The sequence below is a fragment of the Aspergillus thermomutatus genome, assembly GCF_002237265.1.
Source record: "Aspergillus thermomutatus strain HMR AF 39 chromosome Unknown NODE_199, whole genome shotgun sequence".
NCBI lineage: Eukaryota > Fungi > Ascomycota > Eurotiomycetes > Eurotiales > Aspergillaceae > Aspergillus > Aspergillus thermomutatus.
In genome coordinates, this window is record NW_020798248.1 from 3,374 (window position 1) to 28,340 (window position 24,967).

General features: G+C 47.6%; 4 protein-coding genes across 4 annotated transcripts; all 4 read right to left on the reverse strand.

Moving 5' to 3' along the window:
* Positions 1-2,826: 2,826 nt before the first annotated feature.
* Positions 2,827-3,213, reverse strand: CDV56_101141 (uncharacterized protein; the record flags this gene model as incomplete). Its single annotated transcript, XM_026754760.1, has 1 exon — positions 2,827-3,213. One exon carries the CDS (start codon positions 3,211-3,213, stop codon positions 2,827-2,829), a length of 387 nt encoding a protein of 128 aa, XP_026611894.1.
* Positions 3,214-5,189: 1,976 nt separating this feature from the next.
* CDV56_101509 (uncharacterized protein) lies at positions 5,190-9,001 on the reverse strand (the record flags this gene model as incomplete). The annotated part of the gene is made up of 6 exons (XM_026755128.1): positions 5,190-6,858; positions 6,913-8,104; positions 8,161-8,540; positions 8,605-8,683; positions 8,746-8,814; positions 8,869-9,001. The coding sequence occupies 6 exons, from the start codon at positions 8,999-9,001 to the stop codon at positions 5,190-5,192; spliced, it is 3,522 nt and encodes a 1,173-aa protein (XP_026611895.1).
* Positions 9,002-10,922: 1,921 nt separating this feature from the next.
* Positions 10,923-11,783, reverse strand: CDV56_102297 (uncharacterized protein; the record flags this gene model as incomplete). The annotated part of the gene is made up of 1 exon (XM_026755916.1): positions 10,923-11,783. The coding sequence occupies one exon, from the start codon at positions 11,781-11,783 to the stop codon at positions 10,923-10,925; it is 861 nt and encodes a 286-aa protein (XP_026611896.1).
* Positions 11,784-12,325: 542 nt separating this feature from the next.
* Positions 12,326-16,750, reverse strand: CDV56_102476 (putative 1,3-beta glucanase; the record flags this gene model as incomplete). The annotated part of the gene is made up of 12 exons (XM_026756095.1): positions 12,326-13,257; positions 13,331-13,915; positions 13,982-14,488; positions 14,546-15,317; positions 15,382-15,529; positions 15,594-15,661; positions 15,719-15,887; positions 15,961-16,052; positions 16,121-16,272; positions 16,339-16,362; positions 16,427-16,460; positions 16,529-16,750. 12 exons carry the CDS (start codon positions 16,748-16,750, stop codon positions 12,326-12,328), a joined length of 3,705 nt encoding a protein of 1,234 aa, XP_026611897.1.
* Positions 16,751-24,967: the final 8,217 nt, after the last annotated feature.

A 24,967-nucleotide genomic window follows, 5' to 3' on the forward strand; every position in this document is an offset into this window, starting at 1 on the left:
CCTCTGGGAGTTCGATCGCATAGGGGCCATAGCGTCACACTCATTCGACATTAATATTGACCCGTTATTATTATTATTATTAATTTCATTCTCGCATCTGTCAGCCCTATCGGCCGAGTGGCGGCAGGTCCCTGCCGGCGGCTGGGTACGCCGCTACTATCTTACATGCCCTAGATCCACGGCAGGCCTGACTTGTCCCTACACCCCCGTAGATACGCCTAGCACAACGCCAGTTGCCCCTATCTTCTGTGCCTAGATGATCTAGTCACCCCGAGGGGTGCCTAGCCTGATGCTCTCCCTCGTCAAACAAGCCCTGCAAGCGAGCCATGGCGGTGCGCAGGTTAGGGGTCGCCACCCGTAGTGCTAACCTGGAATGTGTCTGGTAGGCCCTCGAACTGGGCGAGGAGCCGCGTAGCAATCATGAATCGGGCGGCTTGCCGTACTAACTCAGGCTCGCGGAGCAGGCGAGCGTAGTCAGTCTCCCGTGTGTGCTGCCAGACCGTGCAGAGCCGGAGCGCCGCGTAGGTCGGGCAGGTGATTAGCATATGCCGAACATCCTGACGGCCGAGGCCGCAGGCGCAATCCACTGTGGGCATCGCCCCGAAGGAGCCGAGATAGCTCGCAAGGGCGATCTTACCGGTCTGCATCTGGATCACCACTGAGCTGGCTGCGCGCCGAAGGCCCACATGGAGCCGGAGCACCGCGCGGCTCGGGGCCGCGAAGACCCGTCGTAGAGCCGCGCCGTGATCATGATTGGCCCAGAACCGGTGCCAGTGCTCCCTCATCGAGGCCCGGAGGCGGAATATTGACCCGTTGATATTTGTCTCGGCGATTGTGGGATTTCTGCTGATGAACGACGAGCAACTTGGCTTTGACCCCAGCATTATGTGGTCGGCAAATGGGGAAAGGTATATTCAAATCCATCGCGATGGGAGGCTGGAGTGTTTGATCCTTGACAAACTTGTAAAATCATCATCATGCGTGGCTGGACGGGTGACTACATGCTGGAAAGGTCATGTAGACGATGATGCCCAGACCCCTATTGTTATAAAAGACTCATGGCAATACCCGGAGCGCGAAGAAGAAGGCGAGATATTGCAGGAAATAGGAGAGCAGGGTGTTGTGAACGTGGTAAGATATTTCTATCATGAAACTGTGTTTGTACATGGCAACGTTGATGACGTCCGGAACAATGTGCGCAAAGGCCTTGATGTGACGAAAGCGTCCAATTGGAGACAAGCTCGTGCTCAAGCGACTGAGCCTAGAGAGGTCCCCAGACGAGGCGCTACAAAAAGGGCCAGCAACCTCGGCCAGAAGAGGTCGTCCAGCTGTACGGAAGCTTCCCTACCGCGAAACAAAAGAGCTTGCTCGAGCTCCCCGGCTCGTTGGGATGATCATTTTCTACAAAACCGCGTCCATCGTCGTGTTTGTGTCCGCCATTATGGCAGACCAATATATAGGGCAAGCTCTCGCGTGGCCCTTCTGAACGCTCTAGAAGCGTGCGTTGAAGGTGAGACTCCTGTGGGAACAGTCTACGTTGAATATACATTTTAACTTTTGAAGGCTATGAGGCTTTGTATACAAAAGCAGGGGTGCTCCAAGGAGATATCTCCACTGGGAATTTGGTGATTAATGAGGAATAGAACAACTCTTCATGGCCGGCTTTCCTTATCGACTTGGATCTTGCTATTAAGGAACATAGAGACCACCCTTCGGGCGCAAGGGGCAAGACTGGGACAAGGGCATTCATGGCCATAGGGCTGCTGCTAGGAGAGAAGCATTCATTTTGGCATGATCTGGAGTCTTTCTATTGGGTTTGTTTTGGATATGCATCCATTATGATGGCCCTGGCAAAAGCGTTGGGCCAACGGACTTTGACTGCTGGAATTATGAAGATGTCCAGAAACTGGCCAATTCAAAACGAGGAATAGTTGCCGATGAGACGGACTCGTCCTTGAGGCAGTGTCAGCGCTTGTGTTACTCTTCAGCTCGCCCAAAACTAGAACATGAGTCCAGTGATATTATGAGTATTTCCATTAAGCCAACAATTCTTGATCGTGGTATCCTACTTCACTAGGAGAGAACGAAACAAGATCCACACAAATGTGGTTATCTAGGAAAGAATGTCGCATAATGCCATGGTTCCATGGTCTACAAAGAAAACCACTACCGTACATGAATCAATCCCTCCTCAAAGAGCTCAGTAGCCTGAAATCCACGTAGCTCATCACCATCGACTTCCCAGCCTTCATTTGTTAAAAAGCCATCCAAGTCCCTCTTCAACTCTTCGGCATCCACGTAGACGTATTCCCAGCACTTTCGTACAATATCGCCTAGATATTCCCTTTCAAGGACTGGCCATTGGTGCTCCACCACCATATGCCGCATCTCTGCATCCTGCCTATCCCTTTCATGGCCAGGCCAGGACTCCGTCATGAGCTGATAGACAAGACATCCCCAGAGAAACAGATCTGTATGAACGGTGGCCACTTGACTATGTCGTCGGGGTATATTGCAGGGATGAAATGGCTCATCCCTCCCGGTTCCATTGATATACTTCCTCATTGTCTGACTGTCAATGTAAACAGCGTCAAGAAAGCTGAGCAGTGAGAGCGAAAGAGAAGATGATAGCCAGCATAATTCAATTTGCAGATCGCCAAAGAGAATGTTTTTCGAGTGCACAAAGGATAGCGCTGAGGCCAAATGTAATGCCCATTGGTAGATTAGCGGGCGATATTTGGGCGTAATCCGTGGCTGTCCATCTGCGTTGGAGTACATAGATGATCTGTATTTAGCCATGAGACGGTCAACTGTAGTTGATGGCATTTACAGAATAGGAATCCCAAAGAATGGGTCGCGGTGTTGGAAGCGAACAATTCGTGGGTGATTTTCGGCAAGCTGTTCATACACACAGGTGGCCTTCCATACACGTCGCAAGTCCCCAGTCATCACTTGTGGGCCTGAAAAAGCATCAGGCTCCTCATATCGCTCCAGATCATTGTCGAACATGTCATCGAAGTGGTCCTGAGTCAAGAGAGCAACAGAACTGTCATCAATCTGCGTCGCTGTGACGTTGTCTATATCCGTTTCGAATAGTTGCTCATCTGGAATGTTGGGTATGCGTGGGTGGCGCATCAGACGCCTGAGCAAATCAGGATGAGACCCTGGAAGGGGCTGTAGAGTGCGACCAGCATTGGTAACAGTACGTGCCATGATGGGCTGTAGATGAGAATAGAAACATTGCCAGTCTAAGAGGAAGTGTGCGAAATTATGGACCACTAACTAATTTCCTAAAATGAGTCACCTGTAAAATTTCCACGTGCCCTGAAATGAAGTGAGAGATATTTAGCGCCACTCTATGCTCTTTTACTAAATTCACACTAAGTGGAGTGATTTGATGTTTAGTTACTTCTTACCTCCTTTAATATCTTCTGCTTCTATTTATTTACTTAAAGCTCTTTCTCATTGTCTGTGTCTATTATGCCTCTTTTCTTGTTTGTTGTAGTTTCTCATGCTCTACATGCAATTAGTCCATTAAGCTACCAGATGATCAGATCTATCCCCATAATATCTACCTTTCTGCTACACTTCCAATTGATCTTCTTTGCATAGCCTGAGCTTGCCTTATTGGCTTGCAAATTTAGGAAGCTTTATATTTGCTTTTTCCTTTTACTTTTTGCCTCTGCGCTTCTATCTCATGGCCACTATCTCATCTAGTCTGTGCTCTGCATAGCTCACATTGTTAGTTATTGCCTTCTCACCCATCCACCATCCGCTGCTCACTCTAGTTGTGTAAATATAATGTACATAGAGGCACTCTCTGCTCTCCCCATCCTATGAGGGAGATATCTACATGCTCCCCTTAACATAAGCTTCTGCTACTGCCCCTATTTGACCTACTTCCTGTCCGGTGAGACTGCGCCTGCCAGTGTCACATTAGCATTCCTATCTCTCATGTTCTCCAGGCTTCTGGAGATTGATAACTTGTTTGATTTGTGGGTCTGTGTTTGGCTTCTACAAAGCCTCAGGAGCCCTTCATAATCTGATAATCCTTGCCTTGATGCCTCCGTTGAGGCAACAAAAGACTACCCCTCTATACAGTCCCTCGGGCCTCATCATCCTGCGGGGATACCAGGTGTTGCCACCTATTTTTCATTACTTCCAAAGCTCATTTGATTCACCGCGACGTTCTCAGAAAGGATTACGCTCTTTTGCACTGGCCAGTAGTCTCCCACTCTTGCCATTGCCAAGAATGGAAACCTACAGTCGGGTCTAGTCCCATGCAAACAGTTGTGCCGACTCCAATTGCGGGCTTCTTCACGCCTGTAGTCACAGTTTCCGATGCTCGTTTGGACCAGGTCTAGGCCGCCCTGCCTACCCTTGCTTCTCGCCGAGACCATCCGACGCTGTTCCATGCACACCCACTGCGGCCATTAGCCCCTGGCCGTGCACAAGTCTCTGAAACGGATGCCTTTATCTATGTTTGGGACCATTCCTCGCCCTCGCAACTAGTGACTCGGACGTATTTCTGCGTCTGGTTTTGCATGCCCATGAAGTCGATTGGTAAGTTACCGATATCACGGGCCATATTTCTTCTATTGCCGCTGCTGAATGTTTTAATGGCCATCCTGGTAACCACTCGAACCCTCAGATCTACTGTATGCACTGCCAAGAAGTTGCTCTCTCCATTGTCAGCCTGATGCGTGTGGAACAAGTTCACGGGGCTGCTAGATGATAGGTCCAATATATCGGATTATTGGCTCCAAATCTACAGTCTACGACTCCTCGAACAGGAGAATTCCAGAATGTTCCCTGTGAAAGAACAATCTTGACCAGTCAGGAATTTTAAGGAGAGAGAAATCTATTGAGTTGTACTAGACCTAGAGTACTTCATCTGCTCCGATCTGTTCATGATTCTAATCCAGAGTTTGAACTAACACCGTATAGTATGGAACCAGTAGTATAGTGAGTTGGAAAAGCTGTGTAAATCCTCTACTACCCTGTAAACGCTCCAATGGTTGAGGCTGGAAGATTTGTGCACTTATCTGTACGATCCAGCTTAACCTTCTGAATTCCTCCCCCGTTAACAGCCATGATCGTGCCCCATCATTGTGTATAAACAACTCCTGCAAACTTCCGTTTCTCGTCCATCATTTTAAGATCACTTCTTGCTTGTGTTACTACCATATCTAACTCACTTCGAATGAACTTTGGCCATTCATTGGCCAGGTTGCTAACAGCACCGGTGTAGCTTTGATACCATGAGTCAAAGCGGCGAAGCACGTCCAAACACCATTATATGTGTCGCAGAATGACTCCCATACTGTGTCCAAGTTCATGTAAGTGAATATCATGCCCACTTCTCGCGCCTCTAAGAGTTGATCGCCGCCTTTCTGATCTTGGTCGAATCTTGATTGTGCGATGGATGCCTTTCCTCCAAACAGTTTGCCTTTCTTGGAGTTAGGGCGCGTGAGGAAGACGGTCAGGCGATCCTGATTATTAACCGAACTAATTTCATCAATCATCAGGTGGATCCAGGCCTGGCCGTTCAGAGGTTGAGTAGGAATATCCGGTAGGATATATCTCTCGCTCCACAAAGCTGGCCGCGTCTTCGTCGCATGATATGGCATCCAAGCCATGAAGAATCTTGCAATTGTTTGAGCCTCAAAAACATGCTCCGTCTGGTACAGTTGGTGGTAACCAACCCCACGTTTGTGGACATTTCCCTTGTTGTCAGGCTTCGGCCAAGGATACGTGAGGTCGTAGCTGGGAAATTGCGCCACATCAAAGGAAGTGCATGAGTCGCTAGAATTGTGAAAGTACTTTTTGACACCCGTATAGGGAGAGATATCGAAGTTTTTGGTTGTCTGTGGGTTTCTCCAGTAATCAGGGTATTGGGGATATGGCTCGGATTCAATGACAATGGCTTGAGAGGACTGCGGATGGGTGGGATCCACTGCTGGATTCCAAAATGTGGTTTCCTTCATCCCAGTGGATATGCCGCCGGCACGTGCAACCAGCTCAGAGAATCTCTCCTCAATAGATCGTTTATATACCGAAGAGCCCAGGAGTCCAGAGACTGACACATAACCCCACTGGTCATCATCGAGATCCTCGGGCGCCAGCCAAGCACAACCACAGCAGTCATTATCCGCATTCAAACTTATGACGCAAGAACCACAGCCATTGCAGTTGATTTCGGGAACTGAGAGGCGCGAGCTGCCTGCTACCTCACTGTTGATAAGGTCTGTCAAATGGGGAAGTCCTTCAAAGCCATTGTAATCACCGCGCGGAGTAGAGTTGGTTTGTCTTTTCTTCTTGTTCTCCTTCTCCTTTTCCTCCTTCTCGTCCGTTTCTCTCTGTCCTTCCTTCTCATGACCTTCTATATTTTCAAGGGAAAGAAGATCCGAGCTTGAGCGAGAAGCTAGGCTGTTTGAGCTACGTGTGAAGCATTGCTGATCCATTTGAGAACCTTTGGTGATGTACTGATTCAGTGAATTCGCACCCCAACCAACATACTCACCGTCGGCAAGGAGAGCATATTGAGCCTGGAATATGCTGGACGTCAGGCAAACTTCATTTCCGGCGCCTGAAAACTCAAAGTGGGCAGCAAGACTCTGCTTGACAGACATGTCAGGCATACGCACGTCCACTGCTGATGACCAAGGTCTGGAAAACGCCAACGTCACCTTGAGTCCCAATGTAATATCGAGAGCAAGAGTAATGTCGGATGATGGAGTGTTATCGCCGACAGGAGTCATGCTGTTTCTCTGGCTGACTTGTAGTGCCGGAGCTGTAATCCCAGATGGAGCACTTGGAAAGTGTACGTTCGAAACCGATCCCTTCATTCCCCATTTACTGCGTTTCATTAGCAAATCTTGCCCTATATGAGGGAGGGTAATGGGTCCTTACGCCACAGCCTTTGACTCCATATATCCATTGAAGGAAACGGCTTGGCTGGTTTCGCCCATAGTCTTGAGCTGGACGGCTTGTTCCATGTAGCTGACGAATGAGGCCCAACCATGATAAAGTGAATGACCTGCCAGAGTTCTTTTTCCAGATGACTTGGTGATGGTCTCGCCATTCATCTTTGAAGAGTCCAGGGTGCCAATCCCAGCGACGGTGAATGTGGCAGATGTGGAGCCATCAACATTCAGAAACCCAGCTGATTCATGGACTTTGACTGTACTGCTTGGGTCCCACGTCGCAATCATCGAGAAACTGTAGTAGAAACCGGCGTTGAGTGCACCTTCTATTGTCACCGCGATCCCTTCGCCTTGCTGGCTGTCTGAAGTTGGACACATTTCAGTGTTATAGTACACGAGGTGGTCGATAGTTGTATTGCTTGAGAGGTCACTGAAACCCTTTGAATTTGGGCTTAGAGTATCGAATTTGTCAAACCAGTTGTCCTTGTTGTCCGAATAAAACTGTTTGACAAGTTCTTTGAGGTCGCGCTTCGAGTCTGTGCCCCCTGAGGTTGTACCTGCTGAGTTAACGACCGCATTCCAGTACCCGGCAACATTAGAGTAATCCATGCGAATAGAGATTGTGCCGGCATCTCTGCGGACCAGGGGCATATTGTAGTCGAAGCAGAAGCCATACACCGCGGATGTGGGATTCCGCAAGGCCAGGTGGGCGGGGATAGACTGGTTATGCGATGGCTGCAGAGACACAGCCCTGACATAACCGCCCCCTCCGCACTCTCGAGGCATGTGTACGATAGTCCCTTCAACACCATTCTCTTGTACTTGGAAGCACTCTTCCACATCGCAGTCCACGCAAATCACCCTAGCAGTGTGCGCGGTCTCAACCGGAGCGTCGAGAATACCTTCGGGGCAGTCGAGAAAATGCAAGCCAGGATTGTCCCACTTAGACATAGACGACACCGCTGTACTAGAACCGGCCATGAGGAAGAAGGCCACACCAGTAAGATCGGGATGAGCATCCCCTATACCGGCGGCGCCACCGAAATTGATCAATTCAAACTGAGGTTGGGCGTCTGCAGAGGGAAGGTATTCAGGCGGAAATATCTTGTCAAAGTCCACGGGTAGAAAGGGCTGGTTTGCCCTGCCAGGCGCATCACAGCAGAAAACCTCCTGCCGTCCTGTGAAGGGTGGATGAGAAAGGTATTACCGATGGAAGTTACAAAAAGTCACGCACCATTGTCACAGTAGCGGCCTCCTTTACCTTGAGGATCCAGATCCAGGGTAATCTGTCCGTTGTCGCAGCGTTGCGAGCAAACCTTGCCGCTCTTCCAACTACAGTTCTTGAATGAGTCTTTCTCGGGACAGCATAGCTTCCGATGAGCTTTAGAGCCCTTTTTGGGATCATAGTCATCATCACTGTAGCCAGCGGGGTTGGTTATGATATCATTGGGATCGTAGTCATCGCACCGTTTACCCGCACCCTTGGGGCCGCCAGAGTCGATGGCCAGTACGTTCTGTTTGTCGCTTGGACACGAACCTCCGCATTCAGTCCATGTGCAAATGTCCAGGTACTGTTGCATATTTCCAACATTGCAGCAGAAGACTTTACCGCCTCTATTTTGGTTAAATCAGTGACTGATCCAAGTTTCATTTGCGTCTGTAGTACTGGAGGCCTTACCGGAGACATCTATAATCATATGAACCGAAACACAGGTCACCCTTCCAACCCCAGGAGTCAGAAAACATCTGAATGTCGTCTGTTTTACATTGGCCAGAGCAATCAGTCTTCACGCCGCCACCGCCGGCATTCCAATAGCACTGGTCTTTGGTGATACTCGTCCATGCTGGGCAGCAGACCCAACGTGAATTAGTTTGATCTCCACTGCATCTGTGAAGAGTCAGTTACAGGGCTTAGTTTTAATAGTTATGAGATATGCTGCACCTGAAAGATGAATGTCTTCCGATAACCTGTTTGCCATGACTAGGCCACATGCACCACCTCCCACGATGATGTAGTCGTATGAGGTGGTGGAGGCCGCCAACACAAGAGAGAAGAAATGAATTCTAGCCAACATGGCTAAGAGGAAATAGATCTTCGCCGACATGGTGAACGTGGAAGATAAGACTGAATTAACTGAGAGAGAGAGAGATGTAAGTGAGAGAGATGAGAGAGAGAGATGTAAGTGAGAGAGATGAGAGAGAGAGATGACAGAGAGAGAGATGACAGAGAGAGAGATGACAGAGAGAGAGATGACAGAGAGAGAGATGACAGAGAGAGAGATGACAGAGAGAGAGATGAGTATGAAAGATGCCCTTCTTATATACCTGACTGCCGGCATAGATATTCGCTGTAAAATGTATAATTCCGATTGAGACGAACCTTCTAGGATAGTGTTTGTGAATTGAACTGATTCCTCTGAGATAAAAGTTCATGATTAACTAGAAGAACCCATGTATATTCAGTCCTGTGAGACAAAAGTGCCTGGTTAACTGGAAGAACCCATATACATTTCACTGCTGTGAGACAAAGGTTCATGGTTAACTAGAAGAACCCATGTACATTCAGTGCTGTGTTCAATTAGATTCACTATGCACATTCTGATTCTTGCCTCTGGATAGATCCCAACTCCCTTCCTGCCTCCACTCGGACAGTCAAGTCTCAGACAGGATACAGAACACCAGGTAGGATTTGAAATACCTTCCTGCCGATGTTAAGGCAGCTGTACAGAAGATGGCTAACATCAAGTCTCTTCTTAAATAATAGATGTTGGCTCATTGCTAACATTCTTAAGCGTTGGTGACTATGCTATTCCGTTGAGCTCCTATTGTCTGCCAAAGCCGAAGTATTCAAGTGCTAGGGGCGGATAGACAGGAAGAATTATGCTACAGTCACTCGCTGGCCACAGTGGGTTCATCTGTTGGGGGGAAGACGGCTGCTGATACGCGCAAGGGAAATGTTTGATTGTGGTTATCTTGCAGCCTAATGGGATTTATATTGACTTAGAATTCTTAGAGACGCTTCCTGCGCGAGAATCCATCAATAAGATGGTGGAGGTTGTCACACAGCTGCTACCTCCATTAAGAGGGACTTCGCTGCCTTTAACAAGAATGCTGAAACCATCCTGGCAGCAATTCAGAAGGAAGTTACCAATACGAGCGTTAATCCAATGCTATCTAGAATATCCTGAAGACAACCATTCTGGCATCGGCACGGTGCACGTCGTCTCCAACAATGAGGGGCAGTGAGGACTTTGCAATCTTGCGAACCGGTGCCACTCCATTGGTCATGTCATCGAAGCTATCATCAAGAGTAACAAATATGTGTTCTAATATTGACCGCATAATGTACTCAGATATGTTTGGGATGTGACTTTCCGGCAGACTATCGCCTGTGCTTCGTGCTGAATGTTTTATGACTGATTGCGGATAAAATGACATTATGAGCTTGAAAGAGATGTTAGTATCCTTGCAATGTTATCATCATTTATCTCTGCAAGATAGCAAATTATTCTCTTATTAAATAACAATTTTCCCTCTGTTACCTACTTGCCCTCTCGATGAGATGGATTCTGGGTCGTGGTGTGGCCCCTGACCAAGAGTCTACATGCTGCGAATAGAGGAACCATTATCATCGACGCAAGTTTCAATTCTGACACAGCTAGACAGATTAATATTCAAAAGATACGCCGACATTCAACTCTTGCTTGATATAACTGGGTTGAAGATCTTTAAAAATCTCTCAGGAAATTAAGAGACTCATGATCAACTGTAGCACAATACCCTTGAATTGTATTTGTTCACCTAACTTTCTTGACCAGGAATCCAGTGACTGTTTACTGGCCCCTGATATAGATAAATAGTGATCTGGTCTGGAATTTGTATATCGAATGTCTGACTGGTCGACTGGGTTCTGATCCTAGAGAACTCCGCAACAGATTCAACAAATTCCCAGTTGAATTGGACCAAGCATAGACACAAGGGATCTAGACAAGTCCCTTAAGATATCGCACGAGGCTTCTTCCCGATTACTTTGGACCTCCTCGAAAACGCACTCGCCGCCACCACCGTCCCATCCTCGTCCTCTACATGTGTAAAGGCCCCATCAGTGCACGGAATTAGGCCAGGACGCGGTATATGGGGCATTTTTCTCCAAAAGACATCATTCCGATAGTCATTCATGAAACTCCACAGTCCGGTGATGTCCAGACGGAAAAATCCTTGATAATTTTCATAGTCCCTTATTCCGCCTTCCTGAAACCTCCGAGCAACAAGAATCACGTAACCGGCGTCTAATCCAAACAAGAAGCTATCATCCTCGGAGGGTTCCGGGGTCTTGAGGATGGACCGGAGGGCCTTATCGTCAATCATCAGACAAAACTCCGACCGTGGAGTGCCGTCCTGGTCATGGCGAGTCATCCAATCGTCAAATAGGTGCCGGACCTGGTGGACAGAAGCACCCTCAAGAAGCTCTCGATCCTCGATGACTACATTCCTGTAACCCTCACAAATAAGCCGGATGGGTTCTGGATGCCTGAATGTCCGGCGGGATCGAAGGAAGCAATGAACACAGGCATCGAGCTTTCGCATCGCCTCCTTCCAATCGGCTTCGGAAACATTCTCATAACAAGTCCGGTAGATAAAATAGCCCCATGGCCACATGTACTCATAATACTCCGCGAAGAACCTCGCCGTCTTGTCAGCATTCCACCATGGATAGCTCTGAAAGCGGCGGTCTCGCTCTTGCCAGGGCTCGTCCGCGGGAAAGTCCGGAGAGGTCCATGGTTCTGGCCATGATTTATGGTGGAAGAAGTCATTGAATGAGTCAGGCGAGGATGGCCGGGGAGAGATTTCCCCCATGTTTGCAGATTGGATAAATTGAATGCAAGCCACGGATCCAAGGTGGTTGACGGTGGTAGAGGTTATGTCATGAGATCAGATGTCGTCTGGAGTGAGATGTTTGTTGGAGGCCTAGTACATACCTTAGCTTACAAGCAAGACTCGCTTAAAGGTTAACTACATCAACTCGTATTACTAAGCAAACGCAAATAGTTAAGTTAACTACCTAGCGACTCAATTCTCTGGCTAGCTGCACTAGTGCAAACAAGGAAACTCAGGGCACTTGAGGCCATATGAACGTTCTTTTTCTTAATACTCGGTATGAGTGCTGAGAAAGGGTATACGTCAATTCCTCTACCATCTCCATCGGACATTAAGCCGTTTACTGACTGCATGAGACAGAGACCCGCAAATCTTGGTTCTTGGCGTTGCCCTGATATTAGTATCAATGGCGGGCACCTGGCTACGTTCCTACTGGTCTATGTGTGGTAGTGTACCTTTATGGGATTCTGTACAGGATGGAATCACTTTACCCTTACATCATCTTCCTCCAAATTGACAAACTATGTCGTTTCCATACTTGTGCTGCTGGCGGTGCTATTCCCGTTGGCAGCATCAAATCCCGACACTGGTCCAATGCAATACGCATCCCCCGCCACCAAGAGACCATCACAGTCGCCTGCAGCCAAGGAAGGGTTGGCCCTCAGAAAGGTCTCCCGGTCGACCGGTCCTTGCATACAAAGCATCGTACAACTGACATCCTCTGCAGCTGTCACTACGTACCATTTGCCGCATCTGAACGTCGTGCCCTTGGCCACCGTGGCGTTGGTAGGAGGTGCGGTTTCAGTGTAGCCGCCCGTCTGTGGTAGAGAGGTCACGCCCGGCGGAGGAGCAGCACCGGTTGCAGTGCCCCCTTGTGGAGCACCGCAGAGCACGTGCCCATAAACCTGGTTACTGGCCATATGAAGATTGGAACAGTCGTTCAGTAGCCATGGATTGAATTTGCGAAGGGTAGCACCGGCCGAGTATGGTAAGCCGAGGGAGGCTTCGACAGAAATACACGTGTCGTTGTCTTTGAGAGTATAGGTGGGATTGCAAGAGAGCGGGATGCAAAGTTCCGTGCCGGCGGGGATGTTGCGGCAGTCGTGGAGATTGGGATTGCCCATGTACAGCGAGGCAGACGACACACTGTACTTCAGCGAGATCGAATCACAGGTATCCCCGGAGACCGCCGTATACGTCGTTTCAGAGATGCAGAATGTGAGGTTGTTCTTGTATGGGTCTGGGAACTCTTGCAGCGGTGGGAGGATATTTGTGGGCCCGCTGAGCCCGCATTTCGAATGCATGAACTCCAGGTCAGACTGGTAAGTCTCGTCATAAATAGAGTAGGGAGTCGCTTGCATCATCTCGTAGCGGGTGACATAGCAGTGTGAGCACAGTTCACCTTGTGGCATATCGGCGATGGTCTGGACGACAGTGAATCCATCAATGGCATCTGTAGCAAACAAGTACAGATTAGTTGTCAGTCCGCCATTGTACACGCAGCTACTTGAAGGAGATGGATTTACCGCCACAGTATTTCCCCGTGTTGGGGTCTTTGACGCATGTCTCGTTCCATCCAGCCCAAATGATGCCGCCGGGCTCGGACAAAACAACACGGTCATGCTCCCGGGCGCAGTCGACTGAAACACTCTCAAACCACGCTTGGAGAGACTGTCCGCAGGTTTTGTCACACATCAAATCAGTCAATGTATCGTTGTGCATGGACCCTCTCCATTGTAAGGCCCTGAGCATGTATACTTGATCATGACATTCGATCAGACGCGTTAGAGATGCTTTGCAGGTAGACGAAACGCCGCCCAAGACATCCTGGTCCTGCTCATCGTCCCACAGGTAGAAGCCCGGGAATTTGCGCTTCCCAATGGCCCCTGTTCCGGTGTGGAGCCAAGCTAGGAGAGACGAGGTATAGCCATTCTGGACATCTCGGGCATAGAGTGGGATTTCCCCTGTCGGGCTGATAGATTCCATGATTCCTTTGGTGACAAGGTTGTACACCCAGGTATTAGTGCTCTGCTCAACGTAGAAGCCCCGCTCCTGGCAATTGCCAGTCTCGACACAATCCTGCGTGTAGAACGCAAACCAGCTGTAAAGGCCTACAATAGACCGTTAGATCCATAGGTATACACATAACACAATGGAAAACGCGCGGAATGTCTTACCGGAGCCTAGCATATAGACAGTCGAAGAATCGATGACCCTCACAGCCCAGGCCATGGCACAGCCAGCTATATTGTCGCCACAGTTGGTGAAATCAGGGTCATTGGGAAACAGACCAGGCTTAAAAGGCTCGGGTGCTGCAGGAAGCGGTTGGAAATATGGCGTTTCCGTCTGGATCATTCCCATCACAATTTTCTGCGCCCCCGAAAGCTGATACTGGTAAAGAACATTATGTTCGGATGCAGTGCCGTACATCCACGTCGGTCCGTGGCTCTCAACCAAGATCCCACGAGCAGAAAAGACATCGATTTGATCCTGAGATTTCACATCGAGATCATGATCTGCTGTCCATGCCCACACGTTCTCGAGATAAGCAGAAGCAGAAGAAGTGATACGAAGCAGTAACGAAGCAGCTATACAGTTTTGTTTGATGAGAGGGAAATGCTTCTTTGGGCACTCAGAAGCTTGAAGATGGGAGCCCTTTGCGCCTCCAACCCGGAAGTGGGAATCTGCAGGGAAAACAGTTTAATCACGAGAAACGAATATGTCGAGGATAGAAAACTCACCCCATAACCCTGCCGACCCTTGGCTCGATTCATGGATATTCCATTCCACCAAGACAGCTCCGGCGGTGGGACCTGAAACAGTAAACAGCAGATCTTGGATCTCGACAATCCCGATTTCGCCTTCGTGGCCCACTTGGACCGCCACATGTGGATGGTCAGCATCCTGGAATTTGGCGCCTGTTGCCATGATCTGAGACCAAGCCTGTCCAACAATGCGGGACCCTTTGGGAATCTTCAGGGTATCTGTCACTTTGTAGACACCATGAGGAATATAGACGATTGACGACAGGTTCGCGGCAACAATGAACACACTATTAAGAATGATAGTGTCGTCAGTCACGCCGTCGCCCTTGGCCCCATAGGCCTTGACGTCGAACACCTGGCTGTGACCAATATCGGCGTATTGTGGTCGACGGCGGGTGAAAAAGTTAAATGTTCCCTTGTTGTAAGAATTGGAGCTAACGAGTTCTTTGGCACGCTGCATGGCTGGAAGCACTTTTTGCTGGGCAAATTGAACGTTTGCATCCTGGGCGTAGAGGCCAAAGCCCCATGCATCAATGAGCACCTCGTTCCCTCCCGCGAGGATGGGATCGGCGCGTCGTTCCGCCATGATGGCTTTCTCGACGTTGTAGAACCCAACATTCTGCAAGAGAAATGCGGTGGAATTGGCACTGTACAGCGAGGTCAAGATGCCAGTCGGGGTATTGGCAATCACGGCGTCAACAAGGATAAATGAACCAACGCCTTGGCCGTTGCTCATCGGACCACCGGCCTGGAAAGAAAGTTTGTTTCTTAGCATGTCGATACTGTGAGGTCGACAAACAGGATGCACTCACACCACCAGTGACGACGATTCCTGTTTGGCAAGATTCGATCACAACGTCCTGCATGGTCCACGCCCAGTCCCAGTGGATCTGAAGGGCAGTTTTGCAATTGACAAACACGAGATGCTGCGTGGTAAATTGCTGGTTCCCGAGATAAGCACTATTGAGCCGACGGTAAGCACTGGATCAGAGATTGAAGCAGTACTCCGGAAAGTAGCACACACCCAAAGTTTCCGCCAACAAAAGTTAGATTGCTCATGAAGCCCCCACTTCCATTTTCCATGTAGAGCCCCTACAACAAGGTCAGTCCCGATATGTTGAAGAAGACGAGATTTGACGCTGGACAGACCTGCTGGGTTGTGCCCGCATCTTGAGACATGTAGAACTCTATATTCTCTAGTGAGGTCCCCTGAGCCACCTGCCAATGAATGGCACACACGTATGCAGTCGGATCTGTACGTGTGATGTCCATCTTGAAGTTGCGAATGTTTCGCAGAAAATTGTTTGTGTTGAGGTACCTAGCCATGGGTGAGCGGGCGCCAACGTTGAAACATAAGCATGGTAGGCAGTTATATGAGAATTGAATCTTACCATTCCTGCTGATCTCCAACATAGACATCGGAGGTGATCACCCCTAGACCGACAAAACTGGCGGCTGCGAGAATCGTTGGATAATTGGTGGGCTATTGCGCCAGAGTATCAGATTGGGCCACCTGATGAAGGGGAAAGCAAGACTGTTCGACAAACTCACATCACCAAGGAATTGGGTATTATAGTATTGTATAATTGGGCTGCTGACAAGATATGTGCCGGGAGGGAAGTAGACCACTGCAGGGTAGATTGTGCTTGAGCCACAGTCGGCACCACATCTCCCGCCGTCAGAAATTGCTTTGTTGATAGCGGCTGTGTTGCTTGCATGAGCAGGTCATTCTTCCTTGAAATCAATTCTCCAGTCATCTATGATCTTACCGGTATCGTCAGTCAGTCCATCTCCTGCTCAGTAGATGTTAGCATTTATTCTGTGCGACCAGGGTCAGCAAGGTCCAGATTTGCTTACCCTTGGCGCCATAGTCCTTGACATTCCTCCACACCTACATACATTGATTTCACGAGTCAATTGCGCGCGGAGAAGAGAAGTATCGAGCGAGAGCAGACTGACCTTGTATCCTTCTGGGGCATAAGGGCTAGCGCCGTGCTGCTCCATGTTGGCCATCCAGTAATCGGATCCCGATGCGGCCCTTTTCTCCAGGGATTTGTCCGTCACCCGAATCGGGCCTTCCATGTCGACGCAAGGCGCATACTCTAGCAATCCGTCTGGGCCCCGTAGGCTCTGGCTGGCCACGTTTGTGTCATTTCCCTTAAGACCATACTTGGCTTGCATCTTGGCTGCGAGGGCGCTTTCTTTCCCGGTTGACGGAGAAGGAGGAGCGGATTCCGCAAGTATGCGGGCAGCTTCAGCCAGATCCGGAGAGATGGAGTACGCGAAGCTCTGGCTGTCAGGAGTTGAGGAGCTATGTCTCTTCCTGCTCGAATAGTCGACATGCTAAGGCTGCGCAAAGGATATCGCGTACGCCTAGAGAGAAAGCAACCAAACCGTTTGACTTCGTCCATTTTGATTTGATCATGCTCACGCCGGCGCACAACGGCGATCGTTGGATTACGCATTTTGTATACAAATCTACCGGCTGGCATATGATCTATACACATCCGAAGAAGGAGCAGCTGAACGACCTGATCAAACAGTTCATCAAGTGGGTAAAGACGCAGATTGGAATCAAACCGAAGAAGATGTTGTCAGATAACGAACGAACACTTAGAAAGGCGTATATCTTTGAGATGAAAGAGAAGGGAATCAATATCTTACATTCAGTACCCTACACAAGCGAGCAAAACGGCCGAATTGAACAGACTGGAAGAACCATCATCGAGATGGCTTGTAGCATGCGTATCGCCGCCAACCTCCCTAAGAAGCTCTGGCCACAGATCTTGCAAACCGCAGTATACCTTCACAATCGGCGTCCGCGTAGAGAGAAGATATTGGAGAACGGCAAGGAGAAATGGATCTGGATCACGCCGCGCGAGAAGCTATACAGTAAGAAGCCGTCACTCGCGAACCTACGGGTGTACGGCTGCAGGGAAGTTCAGTTAACGCGGCAGCCTGGAAATCTATGATTATCCTGACGGTTCATAGTGTCCAGTGAACAGTAAGAGCAAGCACGGGAGCAATGTGGCCCTGAGGAGAAATAGGCATGTTCCCAGGAGCAAATGAGGCGTTCCCAGGGCCTTCAACTTCTGTCCTGGGAAGAACTAGGGTCTTGCGTACGCTGGCCTACGTCTTGCCGATGTCCAGTCTGGCTAGTCAGTTGGTGGTTCTACTGCAAGCTACGTAGCTAATTCATAGGGGCCTCATAGTATCTGTTATAGGATGTACTCGCTGCCATGGACCAACGGTTTTTCCATGATCGAAGCAACTATCCATGCGCTGAGGGGACGTCGCGGATGGCACTACTACACTAGCGCCGCAGCACCTACTGCAGGCGCCACACATGATTTCCAATTCACCGCCCCTAATCGTCTCTAACCGTCTCTAATCGTCCACAATCATCCTACCCTTTGCTTCGACTCATTTTACACCCAAAGTTTGAATTCTTTCTCACAGAAAACAAGCATGACTTTTACTTCAACTATCACACCTGCTTGCAGCTGTGATGGTCACCAACATTTATATCAGAACTGGCCTCAACACAGTGCAGTCATTCGCGTATCCTCATGTATGCGGGTATGTCCATACTGTGCGAAGGAGCGCCAATGCCAGCCGACTCCACAGGCATTTAGCGTCGTCGGATTATTGAGGGAAAAAAAAAAACCTCTATGTTGAACCTGAGAAAGCTGGTTCAAAGGGTGTAAGGTACGGTTTGACCTATCGACCTTGGCCGTGGCTCTGATTTATTCCAGAGAGCCACGGTACACTCCGCTAGCCTCCATGCCTGCAGAGATACTCAAGAAACCTACAACTCCCGCTATTAGCAGTGCCTTGATACTTAAAAAACAAGGTGACTACAACACTGACGCCCGGTCGGATGGGATAGTTGGAAAGATCGTAGAAGAGGTGCAGACTTCATTTGGCGCAAGCTATAATGGCCTCGTCCCGGCCGGGCTCTACCATCTTACGGACATCCCACCATCAATCCAAACGGTTCGGATAGTTTGAAGACCTTCACCTTGTCCGTTGCCAACTCTCTGTATTTTCTTGTCGCTTTGCCCAACCCGCCCTTGCCGTCGCTTCTAACCGATATTTATTGAGGGAGCAGCAGTCAGATTGATTCGAGTCTTCCTTTTCAGAAGGACCATCCGCTTCATCCCAGATTGCCTTGTGCAGGCCATGTGTATCGCTCACATGGTAACGAAGTTGGATCTCGAGTCGAACTTGATTTGGCACATTGGGTGTGAACAAATGTAGTTTCCTCGCAATTTCTTTATGTGTTTGTTGACATGAATCTTCAACTCGTTGCTCCGTTTCCAGGCATTCATGCGCTGCGAAGGGGTGAGGCTACCGCAGTCTACGCATAGAGGACAATACCCAGGTCGGATGAGGGTTTAGCGATATGTGATGATTTCGCATCTCCTGGAAACGTCATGTTCAAGAGGGCTGTTGTAAAGCGAGGACCTGTGAATTCCCTGTTGTGGTTAGTTTTGCCGTTTTTGGGTATGGTCTCCCGATCTGTGGACCCGGAGGAGAAGCTCCAATGTTCCATGACTGATTGCGGATAGCGACCAGCGTCTTGCCAATGCTTCTCACTTGTTCTGGATTCAGGAAATATGAGTGACGGCCAAAAATGACGACGTCCGAAAGCAACGAGAAGCACTCCAAAAGATAGCTTCGATGCTGCTAAGAGCCAACATTTTACATGTCGATTCTCCTTAAGGTATTGGCGCCGACGGTTGCACTGCACCTCACTCTTCACATCATCCCAATCTGCGTAGATACGTCTCATCGTGCTTTCAGTCACTGAAAAAATTCTGTTCTGAGCAGGAGCGTGTGTTTGTCCTGCGTTCTGTAATTTAGGAGAATTTTCCGAATGTATGGACTCAGTAAATCCCATGTAACGCATAAGCCTTATCGGACGGAAAATGAGGCTACCGACATTGATCGCAACTGTTGTAGCTTATGTTCTGGCGATGGCTCGTCAAGATCGACGAAGAGACTCTTATCCAGTACGTCATGTGGCTGTTCAACTCTGTGCTTTGCACTTACACATTTTCAGGATTATCCATGGCCGACTAGGACTCAGAGCTTGGATTGAAAGCAACTGCCAAGGGGAAATAGCCTTCACCACCTTCGACAATATCAGTTTTGCGCGAAATATCTCCAATGCATATGTATCCCGCAGTTTCAAGCTCTCCCAACCACTCCAAGGTCAGGAGCAGCTGGATATTTCAACACGCGAATTCAAAACCTGGTTCTCTGATAAGGATCAGCTATCTTTCAACAGTTCATCGTGTGATCATTTCCAACAAAGCTATTTTGCTCTTAATGGGAGCACAGATTGTCATAATACACCCGACTTTACCTGCCATCGGTTATGGATCAATCCTGGCCTCAAACATGGTTATTTTATGTTGGACGTCCTGGCCACCTGATATGTGATACGCTTTAGCAAACTACATACACACATCACCGCAGTAATCACGTATGAGTTATAGCTACTTGGATGAGTTTGCTCTTGGAATAATGTAGTTAGGGCTCTATTAGCCACAAGGAGGTAATATGTGTTTAAGTGTGACTGCTAATCGCGCTCTCATGCCCACTGTGACAGGCTAAGATAAGTGGGGACTCTTTGACTCAACAGGCTCTTTGCTGATTCCATTCAATGCTGGTCTCTTAGTTGGCATCTCAGAATCATTAAGACCGCAAAGCCACTTCCTCTTCTAAGATACACAGTTTTGACGAGGTTCTTTAATAGAATGGGCGTCGAAAAAATGCCGCTGTAACAGCAGGATACCATTATATGATTTGTTCTTACAGCAGAGATGAGGGCATTGAATAACCTCATCCTTTCCTTTGCCAGCCAAATGTTTATTATCAATGTGGTTGATGAGGGTGGACTTCTCCCGCCATTGTTGGAATCGTTCCACAGGAGATTTAGTGTGGTCACCCAAGCAGAAAGGACAGAATCCAGGCGCAACTAATGTAAAGTGGAATCTCAATAGCCCACACCAAGGTTGTAGATGGTCCAAATGGAATTAGCAGTGCTCCGTCCAAGCATCCTCTGTATTAAACTATTTGGCGCATAAGTAGCACCATTTAAGAAAAGATCTCTTCACTTGCTGATGAGCTCTCTTACCATTCATATAGAGCTGCTGGTATGGTGTAGCATTTAAGGACTTCCTTCTGCACTGTAGAATGTGCTTCGACCAGTTTAGTAAATCAATACTGTCGAAAATTAGCTACCGTAGGTAGACTTAAGATGTCTGAACAAACCTAGACATTTCTCTGGAACATACTGGGCATCTCCCATTGATTGGCGATTCACAAGGATAATATGCCACTCTCTCGTCAGAGACGCAGATATTCACCATATCCTGTAGACACTGTCTTCCAATCTTACTACCAATCAAGGCTTTGGTGAAGAGGTTATCGCGTAAACAAGCTCTCTCAGGCATATACTTGCGGCAGATGGTAAAGAGGCACATTGGATCATGCTCACCAAACTCATTCCCTGCAATATATTCATTATAAGAAGATCTCCACTAGTTGTTAATAAACTCAACCTTCTTGACACGGTGCTTCTTAGCTGCTTTTATGTAGAGCTTTTCCCTCTTAAGTGCTAATTCTTCATACTCAGCAGGCTTTCCTCTGATTTGTTGAGTAATCTCATTGATCCTGTGGTAGATCTCTTTCATTTCATCATCATCATTCTCAACCTGCGCAGTGGCAGCCGCGTCAAGACGTTGCGGAATATTAGTGTCGCGATGATGAGCCATACTTTCTTCCGTTTCCAGACATTCATAGTCTGGCTTTAGGTTCCAGAAGCTGGCCTGGACGTCAACACGCTTAAATTTGGATTGATACTTGAGGAAGGTGTCTGGGTTCTGGTGATCTAGTGCTTGGCTTCTTGCTGCTTAAGACGCCTTTGCTATAAGCCTGTTAGTGTTTGCTGGAAGTTGGTATAATAAAGGAAATGACCCACGGTCAATTGCATTTGCAACGCCCCCTCTAATCCTGTGGATTCTTAACTGATCTTAGAAACAGGCCCGTTGGGTAAGCGACGTAAAATGGTGCTGTATTAATGAAAATCTCAACGCACGGGTAGGGTGTGGTCCATCAGTAGTCACCATGCGAAGCACTGGTAGGTTTTATATGTGCGTTTCCCATTCAAGGGTCCATGACTCTCTCCCTTTCGGTGGTCTTTTATCTAATAACTCATCGGCTGTGCAGATGCCCCTGAATGCCTTGTCTGCAATACCTGCAGCCATAATATAGAATATAAAATTTCTTCTAAGTATATCTTGCTCTGGTATCTAGTTTCTAGGACTATATTGCTGCAATTAGCTGTGTAGTGTTGAGGACAGAGAAGACAAATCTTACATGACAGCCTCATCATCATAGTGATGGCCTTTGAGGAACTCTGGATCTATGGTGACCCAGTACTTGACTTCCTTATTTTTTGAATTCCATTGTAGATTGAAGGAAAGATGCTATATAGTAATTAGCATAGGACTCTCAGATAAGTAGAGTGATGGGACAAACTCTATAGTAGAGACACTCGTTGGTACCTCTGTAAGAACTTGATTCAATAATCACACCTGCTCTTGCACCGGAACCAGAGAACAAAGAGAGCGAGAATGCATCTTGAAATCTGGCACGCTCATGTATGTAATCATGGTCATCGTCTTCAAATAAATGTTGAAGAAGTAGATCGAGATCCCTTCTAGTCACCGGAAACTTCTCTTGATGTTTGGTAGCAAGCCCATACTTCGGAGTAAGTTCATTCCGGATATTCTATGTAAGGAATTAGCAGTATAGGCGTAGCATACCCGCCTAGGGTAACTCACATTGTAAAGATCATCCTTAACTATATCTGGCAGCTTTCTGCAGGTCTTTTTCTGTCATTCAGCGATAAAGCAAGAGAGGTTAAGACAGACAGTATACTGAGTGGGTAAGTCTCCTTTGCGCAAAGTAATAAACGCCTCTGAAAACAGCTTCAAGATTTGAACAGGAGGATCAGGTTCCTCCTTCGTGAAATATTGATCACCTGGTTCATTTTGAGAAAGCATCCATCTATATGCCGTCAGCAACTAGGCATAAAGTAAGGTAATAAAAAAGTGTTTATTTGTACAATTTCCAAAACTCTACTAAACGGCCATATCTGTCATCGGTAGCCGGAGCCCTTTTCTTATGGCTGATTTCGTTTGGTTTGCTTTTTTGTTTTTCCTGGTACTCTGTTATGAATCCTTATAAGTCAGCAAACTTACAGAGCTCCTCCACTTTTCTCCTCAGATCAAAACATTTAAAAAAAAGTGTCACGTGACATGCTGTGGAAGGATAGAAGGAAAAACTGAGAGAAAATAAATCACTAAAAAAACCGCTTGTAGATGGGAAAGGAGACAATAGTTGAGCAGAGAGGAGGCCCTCATATTTAAGCTGGCGATGGAGGTACTAGTAATGGGCTATAGGGAGTCCAGTCACCACAGAATCACTCACCCACTGATCACCCACGCTCACCCATGCTATTGGATAGCATCGCTCAGCTCACCTTCACTCACCCTCACTCACCTGCACTCACCCTGTGGTTTAGTATCTCTCACCTGTAAAGCAGCAGGCCTTTAAGGGCGCATATAACTTCTGGCCGCGTTGATAATACTAGCTTAAGTATGGCTGAGCGGATGGGAAGCCCTGTTCTCCACACCCTATGGTTATATGTGCTAGATTTGGTCTTGGAAGGAAATATATACAATGCGGAGTGGTGATTATCAGGATAAATCTTTGGTATCTTTGGTATCTTTAGTATCTTTTGTATCTTGGTGTGTTTGCTGTGTTTGCTGCGTATTCTATTGCTTTTCCTTTCAAAACCATACCAAGTCACTATTGGTCATAGCTTAGGAAACCATTCCTTAGGGACATTCAAGTGTTGTACTCTGTACTTTCTGGTGAATTATGTCCAGTGAACGGGCAGCAACACCGTAAAATACCAAAAATACCAGCACCATAAATCAGGATATATTTAGTAGCAGACTTTCAAAACAAGCTACAATATCAGCATCAAGGTAATTAATAATGCGTATTGTGCCTAGGAGACCCCAAAAAGACAAATGGTCATACCAACATTTATCACTACTTGACATGTCTTGGGTTCAGAACTGTCTTGAACAGCCCTCCAAAGGGTTACAACTAACCGCAAATGGCTAGGTTCCTCAATTGTCTGAGAGGCAGGCCATCTCCGTAAGTTACCTATGGATGTACTGTTGTCAGCATCCAGGGCTGTGTCAGAATACATGATGCAGCTGCTTATGACCGCTAGACCGATAATGGCAAGGGCGGACGAGCTTCTCAAGCCCCTGGTCCTAATGTCCAGATTCAAGCCAGATTACTCCAGTTGAGTGTCTCTGGGGAAGTATGTAAAGGCCTGAACTTCTAAAGGCTATCGGACTGGAGTAGTGGTCCCTTTTACTCTGAATCACAGCTGGAAATTTGTCATAATGGCAAAGCCTAGAAGAATCCGTCATCGGCAGTCCGATAAGCCAAAGGCAAAACGTCAACAACACCGACGACGGGGATATACCTTGTTCCGGAAGGCATTTGAGTTCTGCCAGGAGTGTAATGCAGATGTCTCGCTCATGGTTCGGTTGAAGGCGAATGGCCAGATTTATATTTTTAACTCAGATGGCCGATGGTTTCCTTCACAGGAAGACTTGGTAAGTAAGGTCTTTTTGTTTTTATGATATTTTGGTAGAAATACTACCTTTAATAGGAGTATTTATATTATATATTCTTTATATAACCCTATTTATATTCTCTATAGTTAGGTTAGACTAACTATTCTTCTATTAATTCTCTTTATATAGCCCTATTCTTATTTATCTAATAGAATAACATATCTTTTATAGTTAAATTAGACTAATTATTCTTCCTTTAATTCTCTTTATACAGCCCTATTCTTATTTATCTAATAGAATAATATATCTCCTATAGTTAAATTAGGCTGACTATTCTTCTATTAATTCTCTTTATACTGTCACGGGCTAGAAGCCGGTCAACCTATGACCTAGGTTTGGACGGTAAGAAATCGCTAAGGGGTTCTAACTAGGGCCGCAACGGCCAAACAAGAAAAGATGTGTGCGAACTGCAGGCGAGGTCACATGACTTGGTGAACTCATGATATCGTTGGTGCCTAAGGCAGCTCGCGAGTGCCGATAGGCTCGAGCATACAGCGGGCCTTGCCCGCTACATATACAGCCCTATTCTTATTAAACTAATAGAATAATACCTTTCTATTAGGCTGATATCTTCTGGAATGTTTAGTAAGCAAGTGTAATTCAGCGCAGCTGAAGCTGGCAGTAAGTAGAGTAAGCACCCAGCCAGCTTGTCTACCCCTGA